Source organism: Maniola hyperantus, chromosome 4 (genome assembly GCF_902806685.2).
Source record: "Maniola hyperantus chromosome 4, iAphHyp1.2, whole genome shotgun sequence".
In the NCBI taxonomy this organism is placed as follows: Eukaryota; Metazoa; Arthropoda; class Insecta; order Lepidoptera; family Nymphalidae; genus Maniola; species Maniola hyperantus.
This window is the reverse complement of record NC_048539.1, coordinates 10,970,866-10,995,950: the sequence shown is the minus strand read 5'-3', so window position 1 is coordinate 10,995,950 and position 25,085 is coordinate 10,970,866. Positions and strand designations below refer to the sequence as shown.

Sequence of the window (25,085 nt, the reverse complement as noted above, 5' to 3'; positions counted from 1 at the left end):
TATACCATAAAAATTCCATGAGCCAATAGTTTTCCTGTTAAATTATATACGTGTGCCTTTCCGAATTAAAACAGCATTTCAACACGACTTTTCCTTAAGCTAAACATAATATAGGTACCTACCTTATACAGGTTGTAACCAGGACGCTAGCAAAAACTTAGCGTTATTGTTTTACTACCTAAACACCATCCAATACCAATAACCATTTGCCCCATTTTGTAATTTTAGTGATTTAGAATGTATCAAACCCGCAATGTATAGCGTGCAAAACTCAGATCAATGCCCCGCCTACGCCTTATTTGCAAATTATCGTAAACTTTTACAAAATTATAGGAATTTTTTAAATATTTTTTTCGCGTTTTTTGTGGTATTCTATCAGTAATCATCAGTACTATCACCTGTATCTATACATTTTAAGAATACCTTGCAGTAAAACTACAACTACTACAGTACTTACTTGGAAAAGGCAATACAACAACTAACAAGTAGATGCTAATTTGATAATTCATGATCTTCCTGAATCATGATTCATGACTCATATGAATACGAAAGTGGCTTACACTTTATTTGTATTGATAAATTAGATGATAAAAGTTGATAAGATCTTGATAAGTTTCGCAGAAAGGTTGACTAAAATTTGAGAAAGCATATTGTGAACTATTTATGTAGACACAGAGTGACAGAATAGGTTACATAATAGTAATTCAGTTCATAGAGTTATCATACTAATCTTAAACTAGAGCGGCAATCCCCGCAAAATGAACTCGATAAGAGCACTGGTTCGCCAGTCTTAGTTTTAGAGTCATAGTTTAGATCTACCTACGCGACATTAAAAAGAAAACGTTAAGTTTCTTGACTCGGCTATTTAAATTTTACGTTGAAATTTCAGTCAGTCAGTGACCTCATCCTTTTATATGTATGGATGTTTGGTATATGAGGTACGCTAGATACCTACTTTTTAGTATAGTGTAGTTCGTCAAGTTTCTTTTCTATAACAATCAGCTCAATAGCTAGTATAGTTTCTCGGATTCTACGTAAGTTTCCATAAATTACCATTAGAATAATGAATGACAAGTTAGCCTTGCATGCAGCAACGTGCTGTAGGTAATTACCTAATGATTATTACATAAATATAATTGATCTAAAAAATTGTAATTTTCTATGGAACGTGGCTGGTATCAGGAAAAACCATTAAACATTATTTTCCTATTTATGTAGGTACTTACTTGTATGAGAGGTCATCCTTCCTAGAGGTAATAAAAAAAAATTACTTAGGTATACCTATAGGTATAGATAAGTATTTATTGTATAGATTATACAACAGAATGCCACATTGAATTTTTTTTTTTCTGTATTGCGTGTAAGTACTATCCAACACATCTAGTTTCTCCTTTCACCAAAGGTTGCCTGGAAGAGATTGCTGTGAGCAATAAGGCCGCCTTTGCATACAATAATTTTGTTAGTTTAAGTTTCTGTAATAGTTATGTAATTTTTTTTGTGTGCAATAAAGTATTTCTATCTATCTATCTATTGAATGTAAACCTAGACCTAGTCTATGTAAACTCTACATTGGCTGTGGTCTTCTAGAACAAGTTTAGTAAAGAAGCAGGCATCATTAATTTTATTCTTAGTCTATGTTTTACGCAAGCCCAAGCCCCAAGCTCATCTTGATGTGCTTGTGCGAAGAATGTAAGTAGGTAAGATAATATAAATAAACTTAAATAAGAAAGTAAATACAGAAAAAACGAATCAATTGTAAAACCGGTAAAAACTCAGCGGTATTATTAAACTCAGTGAAAAAAATCGACCTTCGTAATCGTCATAGGTACCTTTGTTCGTGTCTCTAACATACGGATAAGACTAGAAACATTTCCGTGTACTTACGGACGAAAACAGTACATCTCTATCTTGCTAAAGATTTAATATCTTAATATTATATAATTTTATTCAAATAATATTTAATTTTTATAATTTACCATATCAAAGTTACAAAAATATAAAAATGTCCAGCGCCAATTAACTGAAAGAAATGAAGCACACACAAGGCAGGTAAGTTATTTAAGGCCATATTATTGCAGGAACTTGCATGCTCTAGAAATTTTGACATCTCTCTGGTTTAAGTGTACGAATAAGTAATTAATGTTCCTTTATATAAAAATATAGTGAATTCTTAACAACTGATCTCTATTTTATGTAATACCTATTTACTAAGCATAGATCGGACATTCTAGATTTTTAATGCAAGTTTTAGCCTTTCCCGTCTTCAAATCGTATTTTATTGTTGGGGTTGACAGGTTTCTGGAGCAGGACTTTTGTTCGGATTAGCCGGTTAAATATTTAATTTGGCTAAATTATATTAAAACTTAGAATAAAAACGAATATTTATCAAATATAGCACAAACCACGCCTTTCCTATGAGGAAATATTTTTACTCCGTAGGGGAACGAGTGAACGGCCGACCTGCTTTTATTAATAACCAAGCTAAAGAACTTTAAGCGCCAATCTATAGGTAGAGGTACCTACGTCTTATCTATCCATTAGCCTGCAACATTGTAAAACGTTTTATGCATGTATCTCTATACTAAATATAAAGAGATAGGCGATGGCACAGGAATACCTTCTAATTGGGATGTTGAGTTACAACCTTGTTACAACTCACAAATTTGAAAAAACATCGTACCTACCTACTTAGAACTTTTTCTAATCAAGCAAGTAAAAACAGGTAGTATTCAAAATGTATACCGTTTACTTGAGTAAAAATAAGGTAAGTACTTATTAGATTTCATAAAAGTAAAAGCCTTTTCAGCAACATCGCAACATGCAATTCAACCACATTTTGTAACAAAGATATCGACTGACGATTCCAATTCAAGTAAGGCATGGTCCAATATATATTTCTTATTTAAGTATAAACTGGTTGTATAAGTTAATTAACTGTCAATCAGTTTTAACGTTTAGTACCTACATCAGTACCTTTATTATAAATGCGAAAGTGTGTTTGTTTGTTGGTTTGTCCTTCAATCACGTAGCAAAGGTGCAACGAATTGACGTGATTTTTTGCATGGACATAGATAAAAACCTGGAGAGTGACATAGGCTGCCTGCTTTTTATCCCGGAAAATGAAAGAGTTCTCCCGGGATTTTTAAAAAACCTGAATTCCACGCGGACGAAGTCGCGGGCATCGGCTTGTATAAAATACTTCACTAGAGCTTTTTTTACGTAAAAAGTAGATCAATATCTGGTGGCATTGCATCTCTTTATAACTTATTGCCTTTTGTACAGAAACTAAACTAAATTCTTAACTTACAGTACTTATATACCTTATATTATTATGTGGTTATAATATGGTATGGCATAACAGAACGTTCATACAATTGCGGTTTCACCGAATCGGTGTTACGAATTCTCATACGGGTTTAGCCCTATGGGGAGAGAACTCGTACCTATAATAACTATTGTACTTATATTTTATGTTTTGTGTGTCGGATACTATGGCCACTGCGAGTTGCGACAGTTTCGGTGTTTTAGCTTACGCCGTTCACGGTTTCCAGTGTCAAAAATCCGGCAGACAAAATAAACAAATCGGTTTTTTTACCGCGTTTGGTTTTACCGTTTGGTGAGAAGGGAATACACCCATATTATGTTTGCAATAATTACTGAAAACTGCAAAGAAAAACCTTTCAGTAATCTGCAATTCTCGGTTGGGCAGAGTTAAGGAAGCTTCGAGTCGAGTAAGGAGTCTTCTTGTCCAAAATTCTTGTGCTTGAAGACCAAAGTCTTCGAACAGTGCGTGTTGCTAGTGATGACATATGGATCCGAGACATGGTCGCTAACTATGGGCCTCATAAGAAAGCTCAGAGTCACTCAGCGGGCGATGGAGAGAGCCATGCTTCTACGTGATCATTTCAAAAAATCAAGGAGCCGCTGGATTCAGGCGGCGCAAGACCGTGGCGTGTGGAAGTCCCTACAAGAGACCCTATGTCCAGCAGTGGAAGTCTGTCGTTTGTTGATGATGATGAATCCGCAATTACGACCGAATCGCTCGTGACCCCTTTCCATTTACGTAATAGTAGGAGTTTTCTTGGGATAATAATGCGGTGGATTCCCAGAGCCTCTCGCACATATCACCTACCGACTTAGTTAAGTAAGTAGGTACCTAGGTACTAGGTAGGTACAACGCAACGGTTTCAAGCGCCAGCTTTCTAAAGAATATGCAAAACCTTTCCGACAGAAAACAACGACTCTTCTAAAATACTGTAAAATATTCTAGTCTATAAGCTTGTACTTAGCGTTCTTTCACAAGGAAGTTGGAAATCTACTCAAAACCAGTGTATTATAACGTTTCTGGGAACTTGATACTCTAGAAAAACAGTTCAGGGGTGCTTAAAGGTATCTGGTTGTATCATGTTTAAGGAAGGTGGTCTATAAAAGAAAACTAAGCAAGCGTGAACAAAGAGAGCAGTGTATTTTATTACACGGTAATAATACTTCAATTTTATATTATTATGCTTCTATTGTTTGATGTTTTATGTAACCTCGGGGTTTGCGCAGAGAAGTAATTAAGTATGTATAATGTATATGAATTGCAAGACACATCCGGCATCAGGCAAGATGATAACGAATTGTTCATATTCGTTAGCTTGGTCATGGAAATAAAATGAAAATTTACAATTATCACATTATAAAGTTACCTATAGTTATGTAGGTATTTAAATATCGTGCCAATAAAATATATATCTAAACTCTTCTCTCTCTCGCTCCAAAATTGATCTCATTCTCAGTATAAAGCGAGAGTTGGTACCTACTTATAATTTGCAATTCGATTTACAGATTTGTTAGAAGGGAAAAAGCTCTGACGATATAAAATAACAGTTTCTGCCTTTTTTGATTTGACACACCTCACACTTTTTTAATACTGATACCTAACCTTTTACGTAACAACTAACAGTTTAGGAAGTCACGAAACTAAGTATTTTATTAATTTCCTAAGTGCTACATGACAATTAGCCTCAATGTCTTCCGCCCTTGCTTCCGCCTCATAAAACAAATATCACTCCTCATCACACTCATACGGTTTTTTTTAAATCTTTTATTAACAAGCTTTTGTCTACTTACCTTAAAGTGATAAAAAACCGGCTAAGTGCGAGTCAAACTCGCACACGAAGAGCTCCGTACCATCGTACTAGAAATAACACTTTTGCATTTTTTTTAATTTCATGGCAGCCATTTTGAATTTTTTGTTATTTGTTGTTAGAGCGGTAATACGACATATACTTACACAACAATCTGTGAAAACAACTCTCTACCTATTACGGTTACAAGATACAGCCCGTTGATAGACAGACGGATGGACAGACGGACAGACGGACGAATAGATGGATGACAGACGGACGAAGGGACAGTGGAGGCTTAAAAATAGTTCATTGGCGGAAACTTAAAATTCGCAGATAAGTTATTTCAATTTCCAACATATCCATATTAAAAGACCTAGAACCTAGTTACATCAGGGTTGCCCTAGACATAGGTAGTACGTGACAGGTCGAAATGGCAATCAGGGAGGGAACGCCCACACCCTGTGCGGGCGAGCGCGGGTGACGTGCGGTGGTGCGGGGCGTTCCCTCGCCTCTTACCCCGATTGCCATCTCGACCTGTCGCGGACTATACCTAAATACATTTATAATAGTAGGTAATTAGGTATATTAGCAATTAGCTACGCTATGCACTATTCTAGTAGGTATACCTTCGTTTATCGTTTTCGACTTGGTTAAGTACGGCAAGTATAATATTAATATTATATAGATAATCCTACGCCTGTTTTACAACATAATAATCACATGGAAGTTGGGTCAAACATCTGCTCCACATCTCAATATAGGAAAAGACGTAACACACATGTGCCTATCATAAAATCACATGATAGGATTTTACTTTCAAAACCGTATGGGGCAATTAGATAACAAAAATATAAGTATTTTAATGCCATATGCGGCGTGTAGTGTAGAAGTACCTACAAGAGACTCAATAATTTTATTGAGAATTTTGAGAGAAAATTAAGAAATGAGCACTGAGCTATTTGAACCGGAGTAAGCAGTGTTTTTATGCTTCTATGACCTGCACGCCATTTAATTAGTAATGACTAATAAGTAGACATCCAGCCCCTTACAAAATATGAGATTAAAAAAAAGTAGAGATCCGGTATTAGGAATATCTACACTCATCTGTTATTTAATTATGATAGAGAATATATTATGGTAGATAATGTTTAGATTGATACATCGCATATAAGTTGCCTAACTAAATCACGTATCAATGATGTTAAACAATAGGTGGACACTAGGTGGACAGATAACATCGAAACGAGTCGCAGGGAGCCGCTGGATTCAGGCGGCGCAATACCGTGGCATGTGAAAGTCCCTACAAGAAACCTATATCCAGCAGTAGACGTCTATCGGTTGATAACGACGATGATGACAGCGCTTTCTCTTTGTTCAAAGCAACGAGTCTAACTACCTAGAACCCTGTGGAGCCCAAGCTTGTACCTACTCATTATACCTAATGCGAAACCTGTACAGTGAATTCTCCTTATTAGTAAAGTTGTCAACATGAATACTAGCGTAAAACCATCTTCCGCAAATCATTAGAAAAAGTTATACGAGTAAGAACATCTCTGATGAATTCAGGTACAGGACTTACTAGTAAACGCATAACGAGTGTTGATGAAGAGTTTTTAACAATGAGAATTATAAAAATCAATGCAATCCAATAAAAATAACAGGCACCTACAAAGTGACATCCCTTGATAGTCGATACCTAACGATTTCATTCTGCGGAATATTTTAGCAGTGTTAGAAGATCTACTGTCCATAACAGTCGCTTTAGAGTTTAGATCATAAGTATAAATCAAGATACAATGTAGATAAATAAATCAAAAATAGCTGATAATACTCGTATTATGCTCTAGATAGGCTGCAACCTTCAAGTCACAACTGTTATCACGATAACCCAATTCAGAAAGATCGAAAGAAATGCTAGAATAGCGACCTCGCAGCGGAAGGCGCAGCGTTGGACGACATCAGACGAGTCGCAGGAAGCCGCTGAATTCAGGCGGCGCAAGACCGTGAAAGTCCCAACACGAGACCTATGTCCAACTGTGAAAATCTATCGGTTGATGATGATGAATGATGATTGCCGCTTTTACTGATGCCCTTATTGATGATGATATTGCAACGGTTAACTCGTTGCTAGGTATAATTTTAGCCGATAAACTAATGGGATGCTATTATTAAAACTTCGGAAACACATATCGGAGATGATTAACACGCTGATAACTTGTGAAACACGATAAATAAACGACAATCACAACTAGAAATAACGGCTCGATCAACGTGTTGTCGGAAACCGCCTACCGTTACTCTACCCACCTACGTTTACGTCACGTTTGTCGTAACTACTCATAAAACTGACGATGGTATACTCGTAATAATGTTGATGTTTATCTGTTAACTCCTTTGAGAGCATAGGGTCTCTGACAACCACAGAGAACTCAACGTCAAGCGAACGAATTTTACAAGATTTTGCAAAACTAAATCGTAATTTGTTGGCGGGGAACAGGGAAGAATGCTTTGTTGTGATTGGTGGACTCAAAAGTCATGTAATCAAGACAATGTGCGGAATGAGGGTACCGAACGGGCGTGGGTCAACTTTTATGCTAAGCAACTGCCTAAGCTTGGCGATTGCGGATGTCCGGCTATTAGGAGTTTATAAGTGGTAGTTTGTGCTGACAATAGATTTCCACCGTTTTTTGTGAGTGGATTAGCCGTTTCCATGTCAGACCAATATAAATAGGTCCCCAAGTTTGAGATATTGAATGACTTGAAATTTGAAAGCAACTGAAATTGCCTGTATAGTTTTATTTTGGTGCAGAATTATGTATCACGAGTATAGATGTAAGGACGGTTTAAAACCAATTAAACCAATCCGTTTAAAACGAATAAAACCGTTTAAAACCGAAATAATTTAAAACGTTTTTATATCTATAATCAAGAATCACAACTCACGCTTTGCTCAACATATACATATATACATCCCCTTTCACTGTCGAATATCTTTGCTCACCGTATTCAGCTGAGCATCTATCACCCATAGATTTACAATCATCGTCGTATACCCACCTACTTCATGATTTGCGTACAGTATAGATTGTGATCTGTCAATTGCTCATAAATATCTCTTGTGCAATTGATTGATTGCCACTGTGAGTCAGAGGGTAATCAATTTCGATCGTACTGATTACGTAGATGCTGGGATTCCGATTTCAGCTTACTCAATTACGTTTTCAATTATTCCCGAGGTCAAACGCAACGCCCCTTCAAATTCCCTCCGTGATTTATTTCGTATCTTAATTTATTATAGTAAACGATACAAAAAACGTTTTTTCCCCTACACTCTAATAAATTAATTCTTCTTCTTGAGATCACTGGTGAGATCCATGAAATGAAATTTCTATTTAATTACTGTTAAAGCTTAGGCATTTTTTTAAAGTTCGAAAATGCCTAGTCTAAGTTATTATTAATAATACAGTCTAAGCTTAGGTAGGTAGCCAATCCAATACTACCCAGATATAAGCCCAGAGTAGTGCACCACATACCAAGGTTTGTATTATCTAAGAACTCGTAGCAAAATTATAGAAAAACAATAAAATATTGATATGATAAGATTAACAAGAATAATATTTTTCTTTCGTGTTAAAAATTCCACGAAAAAGATTAAGTTGATTACGTAGGGAAAGTTTTAGTTTGTTAGGGTTCCTTAACCGAAGGATGCCAACGGCAACCTATTCGTCGGTCCGTCCATCCGTCCGTCTCGTCTGTCAGCAGGCTTTTGCGAGCGGGCGAAATTTTCACAGAAATTGTACTTCTATATATTTTTTTTCTCTTCTTCTTCTATATTGCCACTAAAACAACAAACACTTAATAAAAAAATTAAAATAGCCGCCACGAATTTTAAAAATTGAAAAGTGTTGTTTTTTGTATAGTAATATGATTATTCTGTTAGAAAAATCTCATCCTAGGACCTAGACTTCTGATCGTCACTATCTAAAAGGTGCATTTCATTGAGGTCAAGCCCAAGTCCAACTTCATATCTCCTTAATAGGTACAGATCTATGTCATTCGTATTAAATTTATTACCGAGTGCGGAGTGAACCGTGTCAAGGCCAGACCTTCGGTAACGCATCAGACCTACTTGCCTATATATTATTCACACGAATAGTTATAAAAAAATCAATGTCACGGTCTTCGGAAACTTTGTTTTTAGGGTTTCGTACCTCAAAAGGAAAAAAGGAATCCTCATAGCCTCATAGGATCATTTCGTTGTCTGTCAGTCTGTCCATCGTGTCTGTCAAGAAAACTTATAGGGTGCTTCCCGTTGGCCTAGAATCATGAAGTTTGGTAGGTAGGTAGGTCTTATATCACAAGTAAAGGAATAAACAAAGGAATAGTACTTTCAATTTTCAAAGTAAGATAACAATACCAAGTGGAGTATCATATAAAAAGGCTTTACCTGTACATTCTTAAACAGATTTTTATTTATTTTTATGCTTAATAGTTTTTACTTTATGGTGCAAAATGTCGAAAAAATACCCGAGTACGGAACCCTTCGGTGCGCGAATCTGACTAGCACTTGGCGGTTTTTTGATAATAAAATTTCACACCTACTTATAGTGTCGCTAACGAAGGAAGATACTTTATTTATTTTTTGTATGAATGGCCCTGTAGTACCTAGTCTGCTAGAAAGAATGGGTTTGTTATATCCAAATTGTAGAGAATTTAAGACCCCGGCTCATACCTAAGTAGGTAAATAATAATCCCTATAGGTATAAAATACATAAGTTAAGTAAATAAGTGCAATAGAATAAGTGTAGGAAATTCCAAAATCGAGAACACTCTTTTAGATTTCATTCTTCCTTGTGATTGTGTGATATTATTTATTGATTCTTTTTTTTTTTTTTTATGTACCAAAATTGTAGTTAAAAAGTAATAATAAATTAAGTTACATTGGAAATGCAACACAAACACAGACAGACATCTAAACAGAGATTTCTTCCAGGTTCCCATTCAGATTCTTCTCGGTAGGAAAAAAATTTCACCGTTATTTTCTTACCGATTGTTTAGAAAAGATACGTCTACTGTAATGCAGTTACTTGAATGGGTACTCTGTTAGAGCGATGCTTTTCAATATCGCCATTTAGTTATGTAGCGACTAGCGTAATGGAAACTGAACCTAGACCTACAGAGTACAGTACGCGGCAGAAAATAATGTAGGTACATCGGCCTTTAGAATGACATTTCAGCTTTGTAGAGCGTTGTCTTTGTCACTCATACCTATATATGACGTTTTATCGGTCTCAACGACAGAGACGACGCTCTACAGTACGCGGCCGAAAGTAATGTACATCGGCCTTTAGAATGGACATTTCGACTTTGTAGAGCGTTGTCCCTGTCATTCATACCTATATGACGTTTTGTCGGTCTCAATGACACAAACAATGCTCTACAAAACCGCTATCTCCTCTCTAAAGGTCGATGTACATTATTTTCTGCCGTGTACTGTACATGCTTATCCTCCGCAATAAACAACGTGACGCGTGTTGCATAAAAGGAAATCGTCTTGTGATAACTTGAATGCCTTTGCAGAATTCTAGGATATCAAGGTGCCTTGTGTGAACCTATTCAGTATTCACAGCAGTGAAGCAAGCTGACTTGTACCTACTTCGAACTTGTTCAGTAATTAGTTAGGTATTGAAATGAAATAATTGAGGTAACTATTCTATTTGAGCCTTTGCTTTTGCCTTGGTTTAGACGCAGAATGTATAGGTCTAAGTACCTACATCTGTTACACTTACCTACGAGCAAAGAACCTTACCTACATAGAATAGGTACGCTGCTCGGCAAGAAATTAGCAAGCAGAGTTCTCAAAAAACCGGCCAAGTGCGAGTCAGATTCGCGCACTGAGGATTCCATATTACAGTATTTTTTCGACATTTTGCACGATAAAACTGCAACGAAATGCATAAAAATAAATAAAAATCTGTTTTAGAATGTACAAGTAAAGCCCTTTCATATGATACCCTACTTGGTATAGTTATCTAACTTGAAAATAAAACTTAAAAAATTGAAAATACTAATATTTATTTATTCATGAACACATTTTAATTATTTTTTATGTGATGTAAGCACAAATTCACGGTTTTCGGATTTATTCCTTTACTTGTGCTGTAAGATCTACCTACCTACCAAATTTCATGATTCTAGGTCAACGGGAAGTATAGACTATAGGTTTTCTTGATAGACACGACGGATAGACGGACAGACAAACGACAAAGTGATCCTAAAGGGTTCCGTTTTACCTTTTGAGGCACGGAACCCTAAAAACCAGATAACTAGATAACTGACAGTCTTATTAGCAGGCTTAGCCACGAGTAGTATGCCAAGAAAACTAAGAAAAGTGCTTATTAGTCTCAAAATAACGACACGGCTAGAGACCATTACGACTATTGACTTATAATATTAGGTAGGTACTTACAGATTTTTTAGTGACTACAATAAAGTTTTACGGCTAGGTTAGCTTACTTTTTAATACCAGAATACGTTAGTGCACCTATTCGGTAATCTTAATTCAGGAAATTGGTTAATTAATTCAGGAACTTCCAGATGCTCTGCGCAAAGTGAAACCTGGCAAAGCAGATCTGGGCAGTTTTAACTTTGCACACTTAGCAAACATTGTCCATAACATACCCGTATCAATACGATGAGTTTCAGGAGTAGAAATTTTAAAAAAATAATCATTATTGTTGTCGTTATAATAACATGTTAATGATAAGTAATAAACGGGGTTGATGACTTACAGCTGCGCTCAGGTGCATCGCCTGCAGAAAACATATGTATTACCTACCTACCTACCTACCGCATCAATACAAATACCTGGTTAGTTGCAAACACATATTATGCGTTTTACAATGTTGGCTAACATGTACCTGAATATTCTAATTTCGACACAAGCGGAAATTCGAACTCGCGCCCCCGAAATTATCGGTCATCTAAGGTTTACAACTTTTACTCTTGGAGGTTAAACTGTTATTTCAAATAGGTACTTAATAGGTTCATATAAATAAAATACCACATGCCATCATTATCTGATGGCATGTGGTATTTTATTTATGTGGCTTGCTTTAGCAATTTATCGTTGATCAACCCTCTATAGGTACCTTCCATGGCCGCACCAACCTCTCGGTTATATGGGCTGAATCGCGAGAGAGCCCCCCGGTACTTGCTCTTGGCGTGTTACCCGAGGGCGCCTACTTGGTTATTTATCTAGGTATCTCTGCCCTTGTCCGAATCCTCTCTCCAAGCTGTTCCACACCTGGTGCCATTGGTGCACGAACTCCCGTAGCTTATCCCGTTATCGACGGTCAGTATTATTATCGGCAGCAGTATTAACGGTTGTTTTTTTTATTTTCAGGTACAGATGTGTGTCCAATGAAATCCGTGGTGAGGCGCATCGGCCAGCAGTTGTTCACGGCTCTCAGTGAGAAAGGCCTCGCGATGCTTGTCAACCACGGAATTGCTGAAGAAAAGGTACATTTAGCACCATCTAGTATTTTATAAAATATTAAACGATACTGGTTTTTCGTAACCGATTCTAATTGATATGACCGTACCAAAGGGAGATCTCCCACCGAGCGGTTGGTTGTGCTCAGTAGCGCCAGCTGGGCCAACGGTTGTATCTTGAAACTTCTATATAATATAGTCCAGATTGCAGAAAACTCCGTTAGTGCGAGGACTGACGGCAGTACAATTGTTCGGGACTAAGTCATGAAATGTTATCGATTGAACAGCGCCATTTAGTTGAATCTGTGGCAACCGCCACAATATTATTAATCGTCTCCTAACCGAATTGCGGCCACGGCAGCAGTATAATAGACGGGAACTAGCCAACTACGCTAGAGATATTAAGAGTGTACCGATACGCCCTCTATTTTCGAACTCTCAGAGTCCAATCAGATATGACCAGAGATGGTGCATGACTAACGGCTTTACCTGTTTTCCGGCACAGGTAGCACGACTAAGTATATCTTCCGAACTCCGGGCCGCCATAACAAATTTCTTGGAAGAAAATCCCAATACCTGTATTAGTTATTTATTTATTATTTTTGGCCCAATCTGGAGCCTCATATCTGCAGTCGAATACCTAAGCTATAGATTAATAAGTACTAGAATAAAATGAAGTCGATAATTTCCATACTGTGTTGCAGCTTAAGGCAGTGTATGCAGATTTGGACAATTTTTGTGCCTTGCCTGAGGGTTCCCAGGCGCAGTACCTGTGTAACCCGGACAGCAACCATGGTTACGTCCGCCCGGGGATGCAGCAGTTCGATATCACGAAGAAGGTACTTTCTATAACGGTTATAAAAACCAATATATGTTAGGTCCTTTGTAGCGAAACGTTAAAGCATAGAAGATCAACATCAAGAACAGAATTCAGGCACCTTGTGTCACAGTGTACACACGGGGGTGTGACTCAACGGGAATTACCCCATTTACGGGTTTTAATAATTCTTCCTACGGGTACTGTAAGTGTAGTACGCGGCAGAAAATAATGTACATCGACCTTTAGAAGGAGATAGCGGATTTGTAGAGCAATTGTCGCTGTCGTTGGGACCAACAAACGTCATATAAGTATGAGAGTATAACCCATCGCCGACTCACTGCAGAGCACGAGTCTCCTCTCAGAGTGAGAAGGGTTTGGCTACAGTCTACCACGCTGGCCATGCGCGGATTGATAGTCTTCACACAGCTTTGAGAACATTACGGAGAACTTTCAGGCATGCAAGTTTCTTCATGATGGAGATGCGTGCCCGGGATCGAACCCCCGACTTCCGATTAGAAGGCGGACGTCCTAAGCACTAGGCTATCACAGCTTACTGTAAGTACTTACCATTTATACTAACCCGTAAGTTGTTGAATATTTTTGTTGTAACGTTTCCAGGAGCTACGCCATTCGTTCAACATCACAACGCTGTCGGCCGCGTCGATGCCCGCGCAGGAGGAGGTGCCAGAGTTCACCCAGCACGCCGTCCCTCTCGCTCACGACCTCACAAACCTCTCCCGCGTTCTTCTGCAGGCGCTCGCCTATGCTTTCGGTAAATCTATATATACAGGGTTAAGGGGTTATAGTACAGGACATTAGCTATCAAACGACCTCTAAAGTGCTTATGCAAAAGTGTATCGTTTTCGAGTTATTCATTTTTTAATTTTTTTTCTAGGTAAAGGGGTGCTTGCCACTTTAAAAATTTATAAAAAAAGGAACAATGTATTTCATCAGATTTTTATTTATTTATTGCTAGTGCATATCTTTGTTAATCATAAACAGTTATAAAACAAGAAAAAATTTCAAGCATTTTAAAATTACAGCCCTTTTCGATTTTTAAATTTAATTCTTTTAATAACTTGCAAATTTTCTGTAAAATTAAATTACTATATATGGCACTTATCCTGCGGACTATTTTAAAAATATCTACGTATCGTTAGCTATCCTGGTACATAAAAAATACAGGAAAAATTATAAAATCAAGAAAAAATTACACAACAAAGGACCATGTAGAAAATTCTTACAAATGCTATCGACAAAGAATTAAATCAGGATCAATGTAAAAACTACTTTAATGCAAAATTTAATGTAAGTACCTATACCTACTAGCTGATAAATTACCCCAATTGTTCTTGTTTTAATTTATTTCTTTGTTTACTGCAGGTTTGCCGCCAGTAACGATGCTCGCGTGCCACGCCGGCATGCTGAAGAGCGACGGCTGCAACCGCTCCAGCATGCGCATCCTGTACTACCCGCCCGTGCCGCCCGAGGACGAGGGCCCGTGCTGCCAGCGCGACGGCCAGGCCTACACGCGCTGCGGGGCCCACTCCGACGCTTGCACTTTCACTCTTGTCGCACAGGATTCGGAGGGCGGACTTGAGGTACTTACCTTTTCCAGGGTTCCGAGCCTGAAAGGTGCCAACGGGAGCCTAAGCCTCCGTTGTGCGTTCGCCTGTTTTTTCTGTCAGCAGGTTGTATTGTATTGGCAGCCTACAAAAATGGTTATAGTCATAGTCATAGTCATAGTCATTTATTCATAAATACACATTATACGTCAATTACAATAATTTAAATTCTTTTTCTTAATATTTAATAACATATTCTTGTTTCAAGAATAGATTTTTTAAAAATATAAAATAAAATAAATGTTTTAAACAATTTAGTCTTGGATCTTCCCAAGTAGAAATTCATTATAACTATAGAAAGACTCCTCGACAAGCCAGCTTTTCATTTTTCTTTTGAAAATCTTAATATTTTGCGCATTTTTTATGTCGTGGGGAATCCGATTATAGACCTCGGGACCCATTCCAACCACTGTCCGCGAGGCTTTCTCAAGCCTGTGGTATTTTGCAACTAGGCGATTAGGATGCCGTAGGTTAAAAAGTTTTTTACTGCCCCTATTCACAAACTCATCTTTATGTTGCGCCACATAAATAGCCACATGCAAAATGAGTAAGCTGGGTAGGGTAAAAATTAATTTGCTACTTTGAATGATTTCTTTATTATTAACACAGAGGAAAATATTGAAGACAGACAATGGGGCTGATTCTCTTGTACACAATCTCTAAACTAAACTAAATTAATAGGTCTTAATATAGTGCTATCCTTTTCCGCAAGCAACATTATGAAAGGGATAGCAATGGATTTAGACGTGCCATTTTTGTTTAGTTTAGAGATTGTTTACAACGGAATTAGCCACAGTAACTTATAACGTAGAATCTAGATATACTTAGATGTCCGTATCATTAATCATCAATTAATTTATTACCGTTACCTATTTTTTTAAATAGGTACTTACCTACTGCAATTTAACGACAGTACCTAATATAATTCAAATAGTTACTCTCTTCTAAAAAAATAATATATTATTCTTAGGTGAAGCTGAATGACAAGTGGCATGCTGTGGGCCATCTTCCTGGGGCGATCCTCGTGCAGCCCGGAGAATTGTTGGCTTCCTGGACCACCAACTTACTACCTGCACTTGTAAGTTTCAAACCGAGAAGGTCTACCGCTGACATAATTTGACAGCTACAGACCTTTGATTGGAAACTCTCTTACTTACTGGGTACAAGTTCAGTTGCTGTTGGAAAACTATAAATTCAGCCTAAATACAGGTTTTCTTTTACAAAAGTATTTTGATTTTGAAAACTTTAGTTTGCAAATGGATTTGCTTCAGAACGCTTATTACTATGGTAATCAATTTGTTTTAATATTTCTTCATTGGTATTACTTAATAAAGAAAAATTTATACAGACTATGCTTTTAGATATACCAAAGGTCGAGTACAGTTCTGTGTAATTATGATTAAACGATTGTTCATTGTAGATGTCGGAGGATGCTCCGGTGTCAGCTTTTAGTATATTCCAGAAGATTTTGGTAGTGTTGGTGGTGTGCGCAGCAGGGAAAGCAAGCAATACAAAATGTGCATTGTTTGCTTTTCCTGCTTCTTAGTAGTGTTGGGGCGGGTGATGTATACCGCGTACCTACTGCACGCTGTACCCTACCTACCGATTTGTCTGTTTTGGCGAGGAGTATAGTCAGCGCAAGGCAAGCATGCGAGCAGACTCGCTAGGGTGGTTCCTTGAGTGCTTATTTGTGTTATTTAAATGGTATCTGTCATTATATTAGAGCCTCGAACAGCGAAGTAGACGGCCTTTGGTATGGTAGGAAATGCCACTCTAATCGATCATCGATCGAATATCTGATGATAAACATAAACAAATATTCGATAACTCACGTACCTATACCTACCTACATGTCAAATAAATGAAAATAAACTGATTCATGCATATGATAAAGATACACATCGTGCGACCGTAGTAAGGCCAAAAGTTAATATTATTAAGTTCCGCAGTCAGTTTCAAATAAAATTTAGAGGTCACAATAAAATCTATCTAATTACCTACCTACATTTTATCTCCGTAGTATTACAATATGTAATCGCCGTAGCAGACCATAAACCTGGTCCAAAAAATCCAAGCACCTAGGAACCTTGTGAGATTTTTTTACTGATTTCGACTAAATTTATTATTTGCTAATAAAGTAGCGATATGCATTCCAGATTGTTTCTTTTTCACATGAATCCATTCCAATTACTGTGGTCAGGTCATTTCTTTTTTTTAGTAGCTCACTTTATATCCTATCTTACTTTAAATATCTTCTGGTTGATTGCAGAAAAACTATATCAATCATTGCTACAATTTAGATTGTTATGATTGGCTGAATTCATGGTATTCTTGCTGCACTTCCTGCAACAATGCATTACAGTAGCCGGCATAAAATATTGTACATCGACCTTTAGAAAGAGATAGCGGTTTTGTAGCGTTGTCTCTGTCGTTGAGACCGACAAAACGTCACCTAGGTATAAGTGACAGAGACAATGCTCTACTAAGCAGAAATCTCATTTTAATGGTCGATGTACAATATTTCTTGCCGGCTACTGTATAAATGATTTCGGCCAATAGAGTATCGGCCAATCAGAGGTGATTTCGATTGTCACATTACACTGTTGTTGTCATACTATGGCGCGCGATAGGCTCCTAGAATATTTATATTCTATAGCTTGCAAGAAAAACACCTATTTTATTTTCGACCTGTGGACGAGGGAATATTTGGATATAATTTTTTTTTAATTTTTTCACAGATGCACCGAGTGGTCGTACCAACGGGGACGTACGCTCGTGCACGCGGACGTCACTGCGTCGCATTCTTCTGCCACCCCGACAAGGACGCGGTCATTCCCCCCATCGTCCCGCGCGCCGTGCCCGCCCCCGCGCCCCCCGCCTTCACCCCGCACGTGCACCTCACTCTGCACCACCGCCTGATGAACGCCGCGCACCACATACAGAAGCGCTTCAGAGAAACGTACGCGTGACTAGCACGGGACACTAACAGCGAGGCGTACAAGAACCTCGCTCGTCGACACACCGCGCCTTGACACACAATTTAACTAATACAGTAACCGTACGATCACACTTGTGACATCATCAAAGCTCTACAACTCTTTGTAGGCCTTGGTTTGATCGAGCAAACTTCTCCACCGAAAGCCGTCTAGATCTTTCTTGACTTCTGACCGGTTTGCCGTCCAGCTAGTCCACTAGCATCGACTATCGACATATCGCGCAATAAACCTACAATGTCTCTTCTGAGAAGCATATTCTTTGGCATGCACCTATGCCGGATGCTGATTGCCGATCCTATCTATAGTCTGCTCCAATCTTGAGCATATTCACAATGTTTGCGCATCAATTCTAATCCGCGCACATGACACTTGCTCCAACACATGTTGTTTCGAGCAGGGGTGTTACGGATATTGGCATCCGAATCCGTACATCCAAGTTCGCAGATACAGCGGATAAGTGCTGATTCCAGCTGCTACAACCACAAAAAAATGCCCTTGGTGTGATCGTGCGCAAAAACTGACTTATACTGCCCAACTTTACGTTCATGGTGCGATGTCGAAGCGGTAGTGTTTTATATTATGCGGTGGTAGAGTTAAAAAAATATGGCAGAAGCGCTAAATATTATAGGGCTTCGACTAAATATTCAACAGGCGATATTATAAACCTTTGAATTGAAAGCTCTGCCATAACGTAAACATTTTTGAAACTTATAATGTGCAAAACAATATCCCCAACCTATTCCATTTTGCATTAAATATTTTATGATATTTAATACTTAGATAACAGTTAATTTAAAATATTTCAGATAAAATATTTACTTACATTATTATAGCATTCCTAATGCCATTTACAATTTATTAGATATCGTGGCCGTTTTACGGAAGATGTTTTGCTGGAACGGCTGTTTCTTAGAAAATATTACTTTTTTGGCTTTTTGCCTTTCCTTAATTTTAAGTACTTAGCAATTAGCGACGTGAGGTCGCATACTTATCCCTACTTATTCGTATACTTAATTATTATATTCCTTTTTTGTATTGTGTTCTTGCTTCTGCATTTTACGTTAGGTTTTATTTAAATTGTATCTTTTTATTTATTTTTGTGTTTCTTCACGACTATTTACTACCTACTATTCTTAAGTAGATAATTCGTGTGATAATTTTGATAGCTCAAGTAATTATTATTATCTGTACCTACTTAAGAATTCGATAACAATATGAACATACAATAAACCAGAGTAAGCAACCAAAAACTATTAAACAAACAAAAAAACGTATTAACTGAAAGTACTTAATTTTTACTAGTACGTACTTGAACAGTATAAAGCATTTTTATATTTACATTGTAGAAGGACCATTAGGTGGTAGATAACTAAGTACTTATATCTGTCAAAGTCAAAGTCAAATGATTTATTCAAAATAGGTATTAAATTACTCTTATTGATGGTCTGGTATGGTGTTAGATTTGTAAGATATACTTAGTGGTGATAATTATTACGCAAACTTAAAATTAAAGCTACGAGGGTTCCAAACGCGCCCAGTTTGTCTACACTTGACATTAAATACCTATCATATACCAACATCCCAAGCCCCAACAAAGTATATTTAGCATTTAAAAAGCTACATCACTATTAATAAAAATTAGTTTTACTTAATAACTACAGAATCTGTAGAAATATCAAACCCAGTTTGACGTTTCTTCAGGAGTTATCACGTAATACATAGATATCTGATCAGCTGTTCCCTGAACAAATTTGTATGGCACTTTTCTCCCTTTCCATGTGTGTAAAGAGAGAGCTTCACGGGGAAACCTAACTAGAATATCTCAAGGGTTCCCAAAAACTCAGTTGTAGAGGTATGGTTCCGAAACAAAAATTGTAAAACACCTTGGATCAAACAAAAAATCGTCTCCATACAAATTTTACTTCATTTTAATGAGGCCTCCATAACATTTTTGTATCGTACTTTTTCCAAACTATGCATACTTACCTATGCATAGGATATGCATACTTACCTATGCATAGGATATGCATAGGGTTCAAGTCTTCTCTCAGGATAAATACGAAACGTCATGAAAAATTTATAGGAGGTAGGAATGAGGAAAAATGTCGAAAACCATGGGTGGCGATGAAAAAAATATGGCCACCACACAGAAGAAAATTTTGTCTACATATTTTTTTTTGCTGCCAGGCAGGGAGCCGCTGAATTCAGGCGACGCAAGATCATAGCGTGTGAAAGTACCTACAAGAGATTTAACTATATTCAGCAGTGGACGTCTATCAGTTGATAATGATGATGAAATGATGATTTAAAAAAATGAAATACAAACATCAAAATCCAAGTAGCCCTCTATCTATCAGGAAAAGTCTAATAAAGACTAAGTCTAATAAAATAGCTACCTACATTTGCAAAATTCAACTGTGCATGGCCCCTTGCAAAATAGGTAGGTACCTACTAGATATTCTACTTCTAAAATATTACCTAAACCTAGTTATATCATTTAAAGAATAGTTTCACAGTATTGCGTATTTTGTACGAAATAATTTATTTCTACGTAGATTTACTCTTAATATGTATTTCCATTAAAGAGGTCTGAAATTGTATAACATAATAAAGTACATTTACAAGTAAATTTTAATTAATTGCTACCACGCCAGTATAATACTTCAGTTATATTACATACATGTTCTATAACATGATAACAATTCATATAACTTTGTGGTATTTTGTTATAAAATTATTGTACTTATAGTGTGAGTATATCCTCATTGATATAGCTATATATACAGTAAATAAATATAGGCACAATATTATTTACAACATTGTGTTGAATTGACTAATTGTTGATGGTTGAGTGAAATGCTTGAACTTATTATAACTATAGTATAACTAGGTAGACACAAGTTCTAAATACTTAAATTTTTACAATTTTTTATGATTGTGATAATGATTCGTTCGACATTTTCGTACAAATTCCAAAATGTGTTCAGTAAGTAATTTGAAGTTTTATTTTATGTTGACCTTTTAGGTCTCTTAAATTATTAATTACTAGTTGATGCCCGCGACTTTGTGCGCGGGGATTTAGGTTTTAAAAATCCCGTGGGAACTCTTTGATATTCCGGGGTTAAACGGAGCCTATGTCACTCTCCAAGTCTTAAACTATACTCATGCAAAATAACACGTCGATCCCTTGCTCCGTTGCGACGTGATTAAAGGACAAAACCAACAAACAAACACACATTCGCATTTATAATAGCGGTAGTGATTAATTGCTGGTTTGGGTTTTAACATCATGTATGGAAAATGAAGCCAATGAAAAGGAGTTTTATGTTATAGATTTTAAGTAGTAAAATAATTCGTAAAACAATAGGGGAGTTGACTTTTAGAAAGTAACATTTTATTTGCAATTTAAAATCATAAGTAGGTAGGAACCTAAGTTTACAAAAACAGAATTTTACAGTTTTAAAAGCAACAGTATACCTAGGCATAACATGAAATAGGTAGGTAGGTACCTACTTACTTATTAAAAGGATTTTTTATTACTTTAAGTATGTAGGTAATAAAAAAGGCATGTCAACTACCCCTTGTACTTAGTTACAATTTTAGTCTTATTTGCACTGGTGATTTTGAATACCTAATATCTGGTTCTTAATACTATTCTAATATTACCTACCAGTTTTAAATCTGTGGACCTAGCACCTTCAAGTTCAATAACTATAAAGTGATGCTACACTTACTTCCGATAGGCAGACTCTCTCACTATAGGCAATAATTCAACCATTAAACAAAAATTGTGATGAACACAATCTGCCAATTGAACTTCCGTGCTAGCTCTACTTGGACTTATTATTTTTTGTACTTAGCTAATTTAACAATATTATATTCAGGTTGTACCACTTTTAATTGCTATTAACTATATCTACTATAATAATTGTGTTCAATAAAGTTTGAATTTATTATTATTGACCAGAACTTATTCTTAAATATAATGGGTATTATTTTGATACTGTACAATCTTACTTATGATATGATAGACTTATTACAATCAGACGAACTTAGTACACAGTAGCGTGCACAGGGTTTGAAGCCAGGGTAGGCACTAGTTAAGAAGAAGCCTGTTTACTGACTGGTAATACTGAAATATATGCGTTGAGCTTTACAACTGGGGTAAGCAGTGCATTTATGCCTCTATTACCTGCACGCCACTGAGTACAACACCCAATAAAAATAATGTACACCTGTTTCGATTTTTTTTACTTGTTAAAATTTTACCGATGACCTAAGAATAAAGAAAATATTTTACACGCAATTGTCTTTTCTTATCCTTTTTAGGGTCCCGTACCCAACGGGTAAAACGGTACCCTATTACGAAGACTCAGCTGTCCGTCCGTCAGTCCAGGCCTGTATCTCATGAACCATGATAGATACAGTTGAAATTTTCACAAATGATGTATTTCTGTTGCCGCTATAACAACAAATACTAAAACAACAATATACCTAATAAATATTTAAGGGGGCTCCCAAAGAGTGCGGCCAAGTGCGAGTCCGACTCGCACTTGGCCGGTTTTATTTATTTATTGAGATAAGTACAAGTTAGTTCTTGTCTGGTGGGCGGCTTCGGCCGTGGCTAGTTATCACGCACCGCCAAGCCATTTAGCATTCTGTAACGATGCTGCGTATAAACCGACCAAAGGTAAGGGTTTTAATAAAGACTGCCATAGATTATACACTGGATTAACACAGGCTACTTTCTATCCTGTAAAAGTCCATGGTTCTCGCGGGAAAAACAGAAATTCACATTTACATTCCTTCACGCCATGACTACTTATTAACCCATTTGGCAAAAATTTGGAATGGAGATAGATATATACCCTGATATACCTAGGCTACTTTTTGTCCGGTAAAAATCCATGGTTCCCGTGGGATTTTGAAAAAACCCATATTGACGTGGATTAGCTATGCCACTTATAGTCATGGCAAACTTCCTTGAAAAAGTTTTTAAGGATTTTATATCCTAGGCCGAAAATAGAAGCTTTCCCGCGGGATTGTTAAAAAATCTGAAACCACGCGGACGTGTCAACATTTAAATCTCTATACCTACTTATATAAAAATGAATCGCTAAATGTGTTGCTGATCGCAAATCTCGAGAACAGCTAAACCGATTTCGCTAATTCTTTTTTTATAATATTCCTTTAATTGAAGTCTTGCGAGGATGGTTCTAACGGAGAGAAAATTTAAAAAAAATTTAATCGACTGTTAGGCGGTATACGAAGTTCGCCGGGTCAGTTAGTTTTTCTATAAAAATATCAATACAAATAAAGCGACGTCTCAACAGTGGAAACTCTGTAGGGGGGAAATTCGATTTACAAACGTCACAGGCATACGCCTATTTTAATTCAGCCGGCCGCATAATCGCGGTGGCTATTTCGGAGTTTTTATTTTGGCGTAGTTCGCGTGTGGTCGGTCGCTAGCTTTTGGCGGGAAAGCAGACGTCATTAGTGGCTGACCGATTGTCACCGGTGCAACAACTGGAGCCGCGACGGATGGTGAGTCTTCATCACATGAGTTTGTTTTTTAAATATACCTAAATAGCGAAGAAGCGGGTCACCTCATGTTAAGCGACTACCGCCGCGCCGCCCAAGAACATTTGCAGCACCAGGGGAACCAATACGTTGCCGGATTTTCAGGACTTTATTGACGTAGCACAATGCATGGATACCTACATTGTTGGATGGAACTTCCACATCCAGCTTGTCCTCTTTATAAATCGTCAACTCATGGTGTGCGGACGCCTTTGGGTAATCTCATAGGACCGTGGTCTTCCCCTCCACTCTTGGACTTTCCAGCTCCAAGAGTCATCGTTTCTCTGACAAGTATCACCAGCTGTCCACTGCCACTTCAACTTTCTAATGGTTTGGGCTGTCAGTGACCTTGGTTCTCCTGCGAATCTCTTGGTGTCACTTGGTGAGTCTTGCATGTTAGTCTAGTTATGAACATACCTTCCACGGAAATTCGGGTCAACCTTTTTCTCGGTTCTAGTGAACCGATTTTGACCATAGGAGCGACGCGACACTTAGTAATCATTTATCTAAATATATAAGGAAAAGGTGACTGACTGACTGACTGCCTGTATTTTATAGAAATGATAAAAATTCATGAAGCGGGTCATTGGCAGAACGATTTCTATATTATTAGAACAAAAAAATTCTCAACGCTATACCTATAGTACGTGACAGATCGAGATAGCAATCGGGGAAGGAACGCCCCGCACATCAGCACAGCCCCCGCTGTCCCGGTGCAGGCGAGCGCGGCTGTGCCGGGCGTCCCCCCGCCTCATACCCTGATTGCCATCTCATCCTGTCGCGGAGTATAAGTGCCTACCTAATCTAGGCGGAACTTTGGAGATCCACGTGCCCGCCGCGTGATCTGAACCAAGTTTACACGTTCAGACGGGGATTAAGTCCTTATCATTTATCAAAGCTATCAAGGTAGGTACAACAGTGTTTCGTGATAGTAGGTAGTCTAACACCTACGCATTTACTTCGTAGATAGGGCTACTCATAGCCCATATATTTTGGTAAATCTAAATATATCAAAGGAAAAGCTGACTGACTGACTGACTGATCTATCAACGCTCAGCGCCTGTGATTTTTTTTACGTTCCTATATACCACCATTACCATTACCAGTACCATTTGGCTGATAGAGAGGGGGGGGGGGGGGGGGGGGGACGACGACACTTGACTCTAATAAAAATTAGCACTTTAAAACATCATATTATATTACAAACAAATCTAGAAATCGAAAAATGATGTTCCCACACCCACAGCATTTTTAAAAGACCTATTCAACGATACCCAACACTATGGGATAGACGAGAAAAAAATTCATCCCCATTTTACATGTAGGGGAGCTACCCTGAAAAAAAATATTAATCATAATTATTTTACCACTACCGTCGGCGTTTATACCCATGCTAAATTACAGATTTCTAGCACTAATAGTCTCTGAGATTAACCGAGGACGGACAGACAGACGG

The 25,085-nt window shown here is 37.5% G+C and overlaps 1 protein-coding gene across 1 annotated transcript in view; it reads left to right on the top strand.

Annotated features, from left to right (window-relative positions):
* Nucleotides 1–22,355, top strand: part of LOC117996802 (uncharacterized) — a 43,761-nt gene extending 21,406 nt beyond the window's left edge. The window contains exons 2-7 of the mRNA XM_034984939.2: nt 12,520–12,635; nt 13,313–13,447; nt 14,047–14,200; nt 14,812–15,029; nt 16,024–16,131; nt 17,792–22,355. Coding sequence (XP_034840830.1) covers nt 12,520–12,635; nt 13,313–13,447; nt 14,047–14,200; nt 14,812–15,029; nt 16,024–16,131; nt 17,792–18,022 — 962 coding nt within the window. The 3' untranslated portion in view covers nt 18,023–22,355. The remainder of the gene's footprint in view (nt 1–12,519; nt 12,636–13,312; nt 13,448–14,046; nt 14,201–14,811; nt 15,030–16,023; nt 16,132–17,791) is intronic.
* The last annotated feature ends 2,730 nt before the right edge of the window (nt 22,356–25,085 follow it).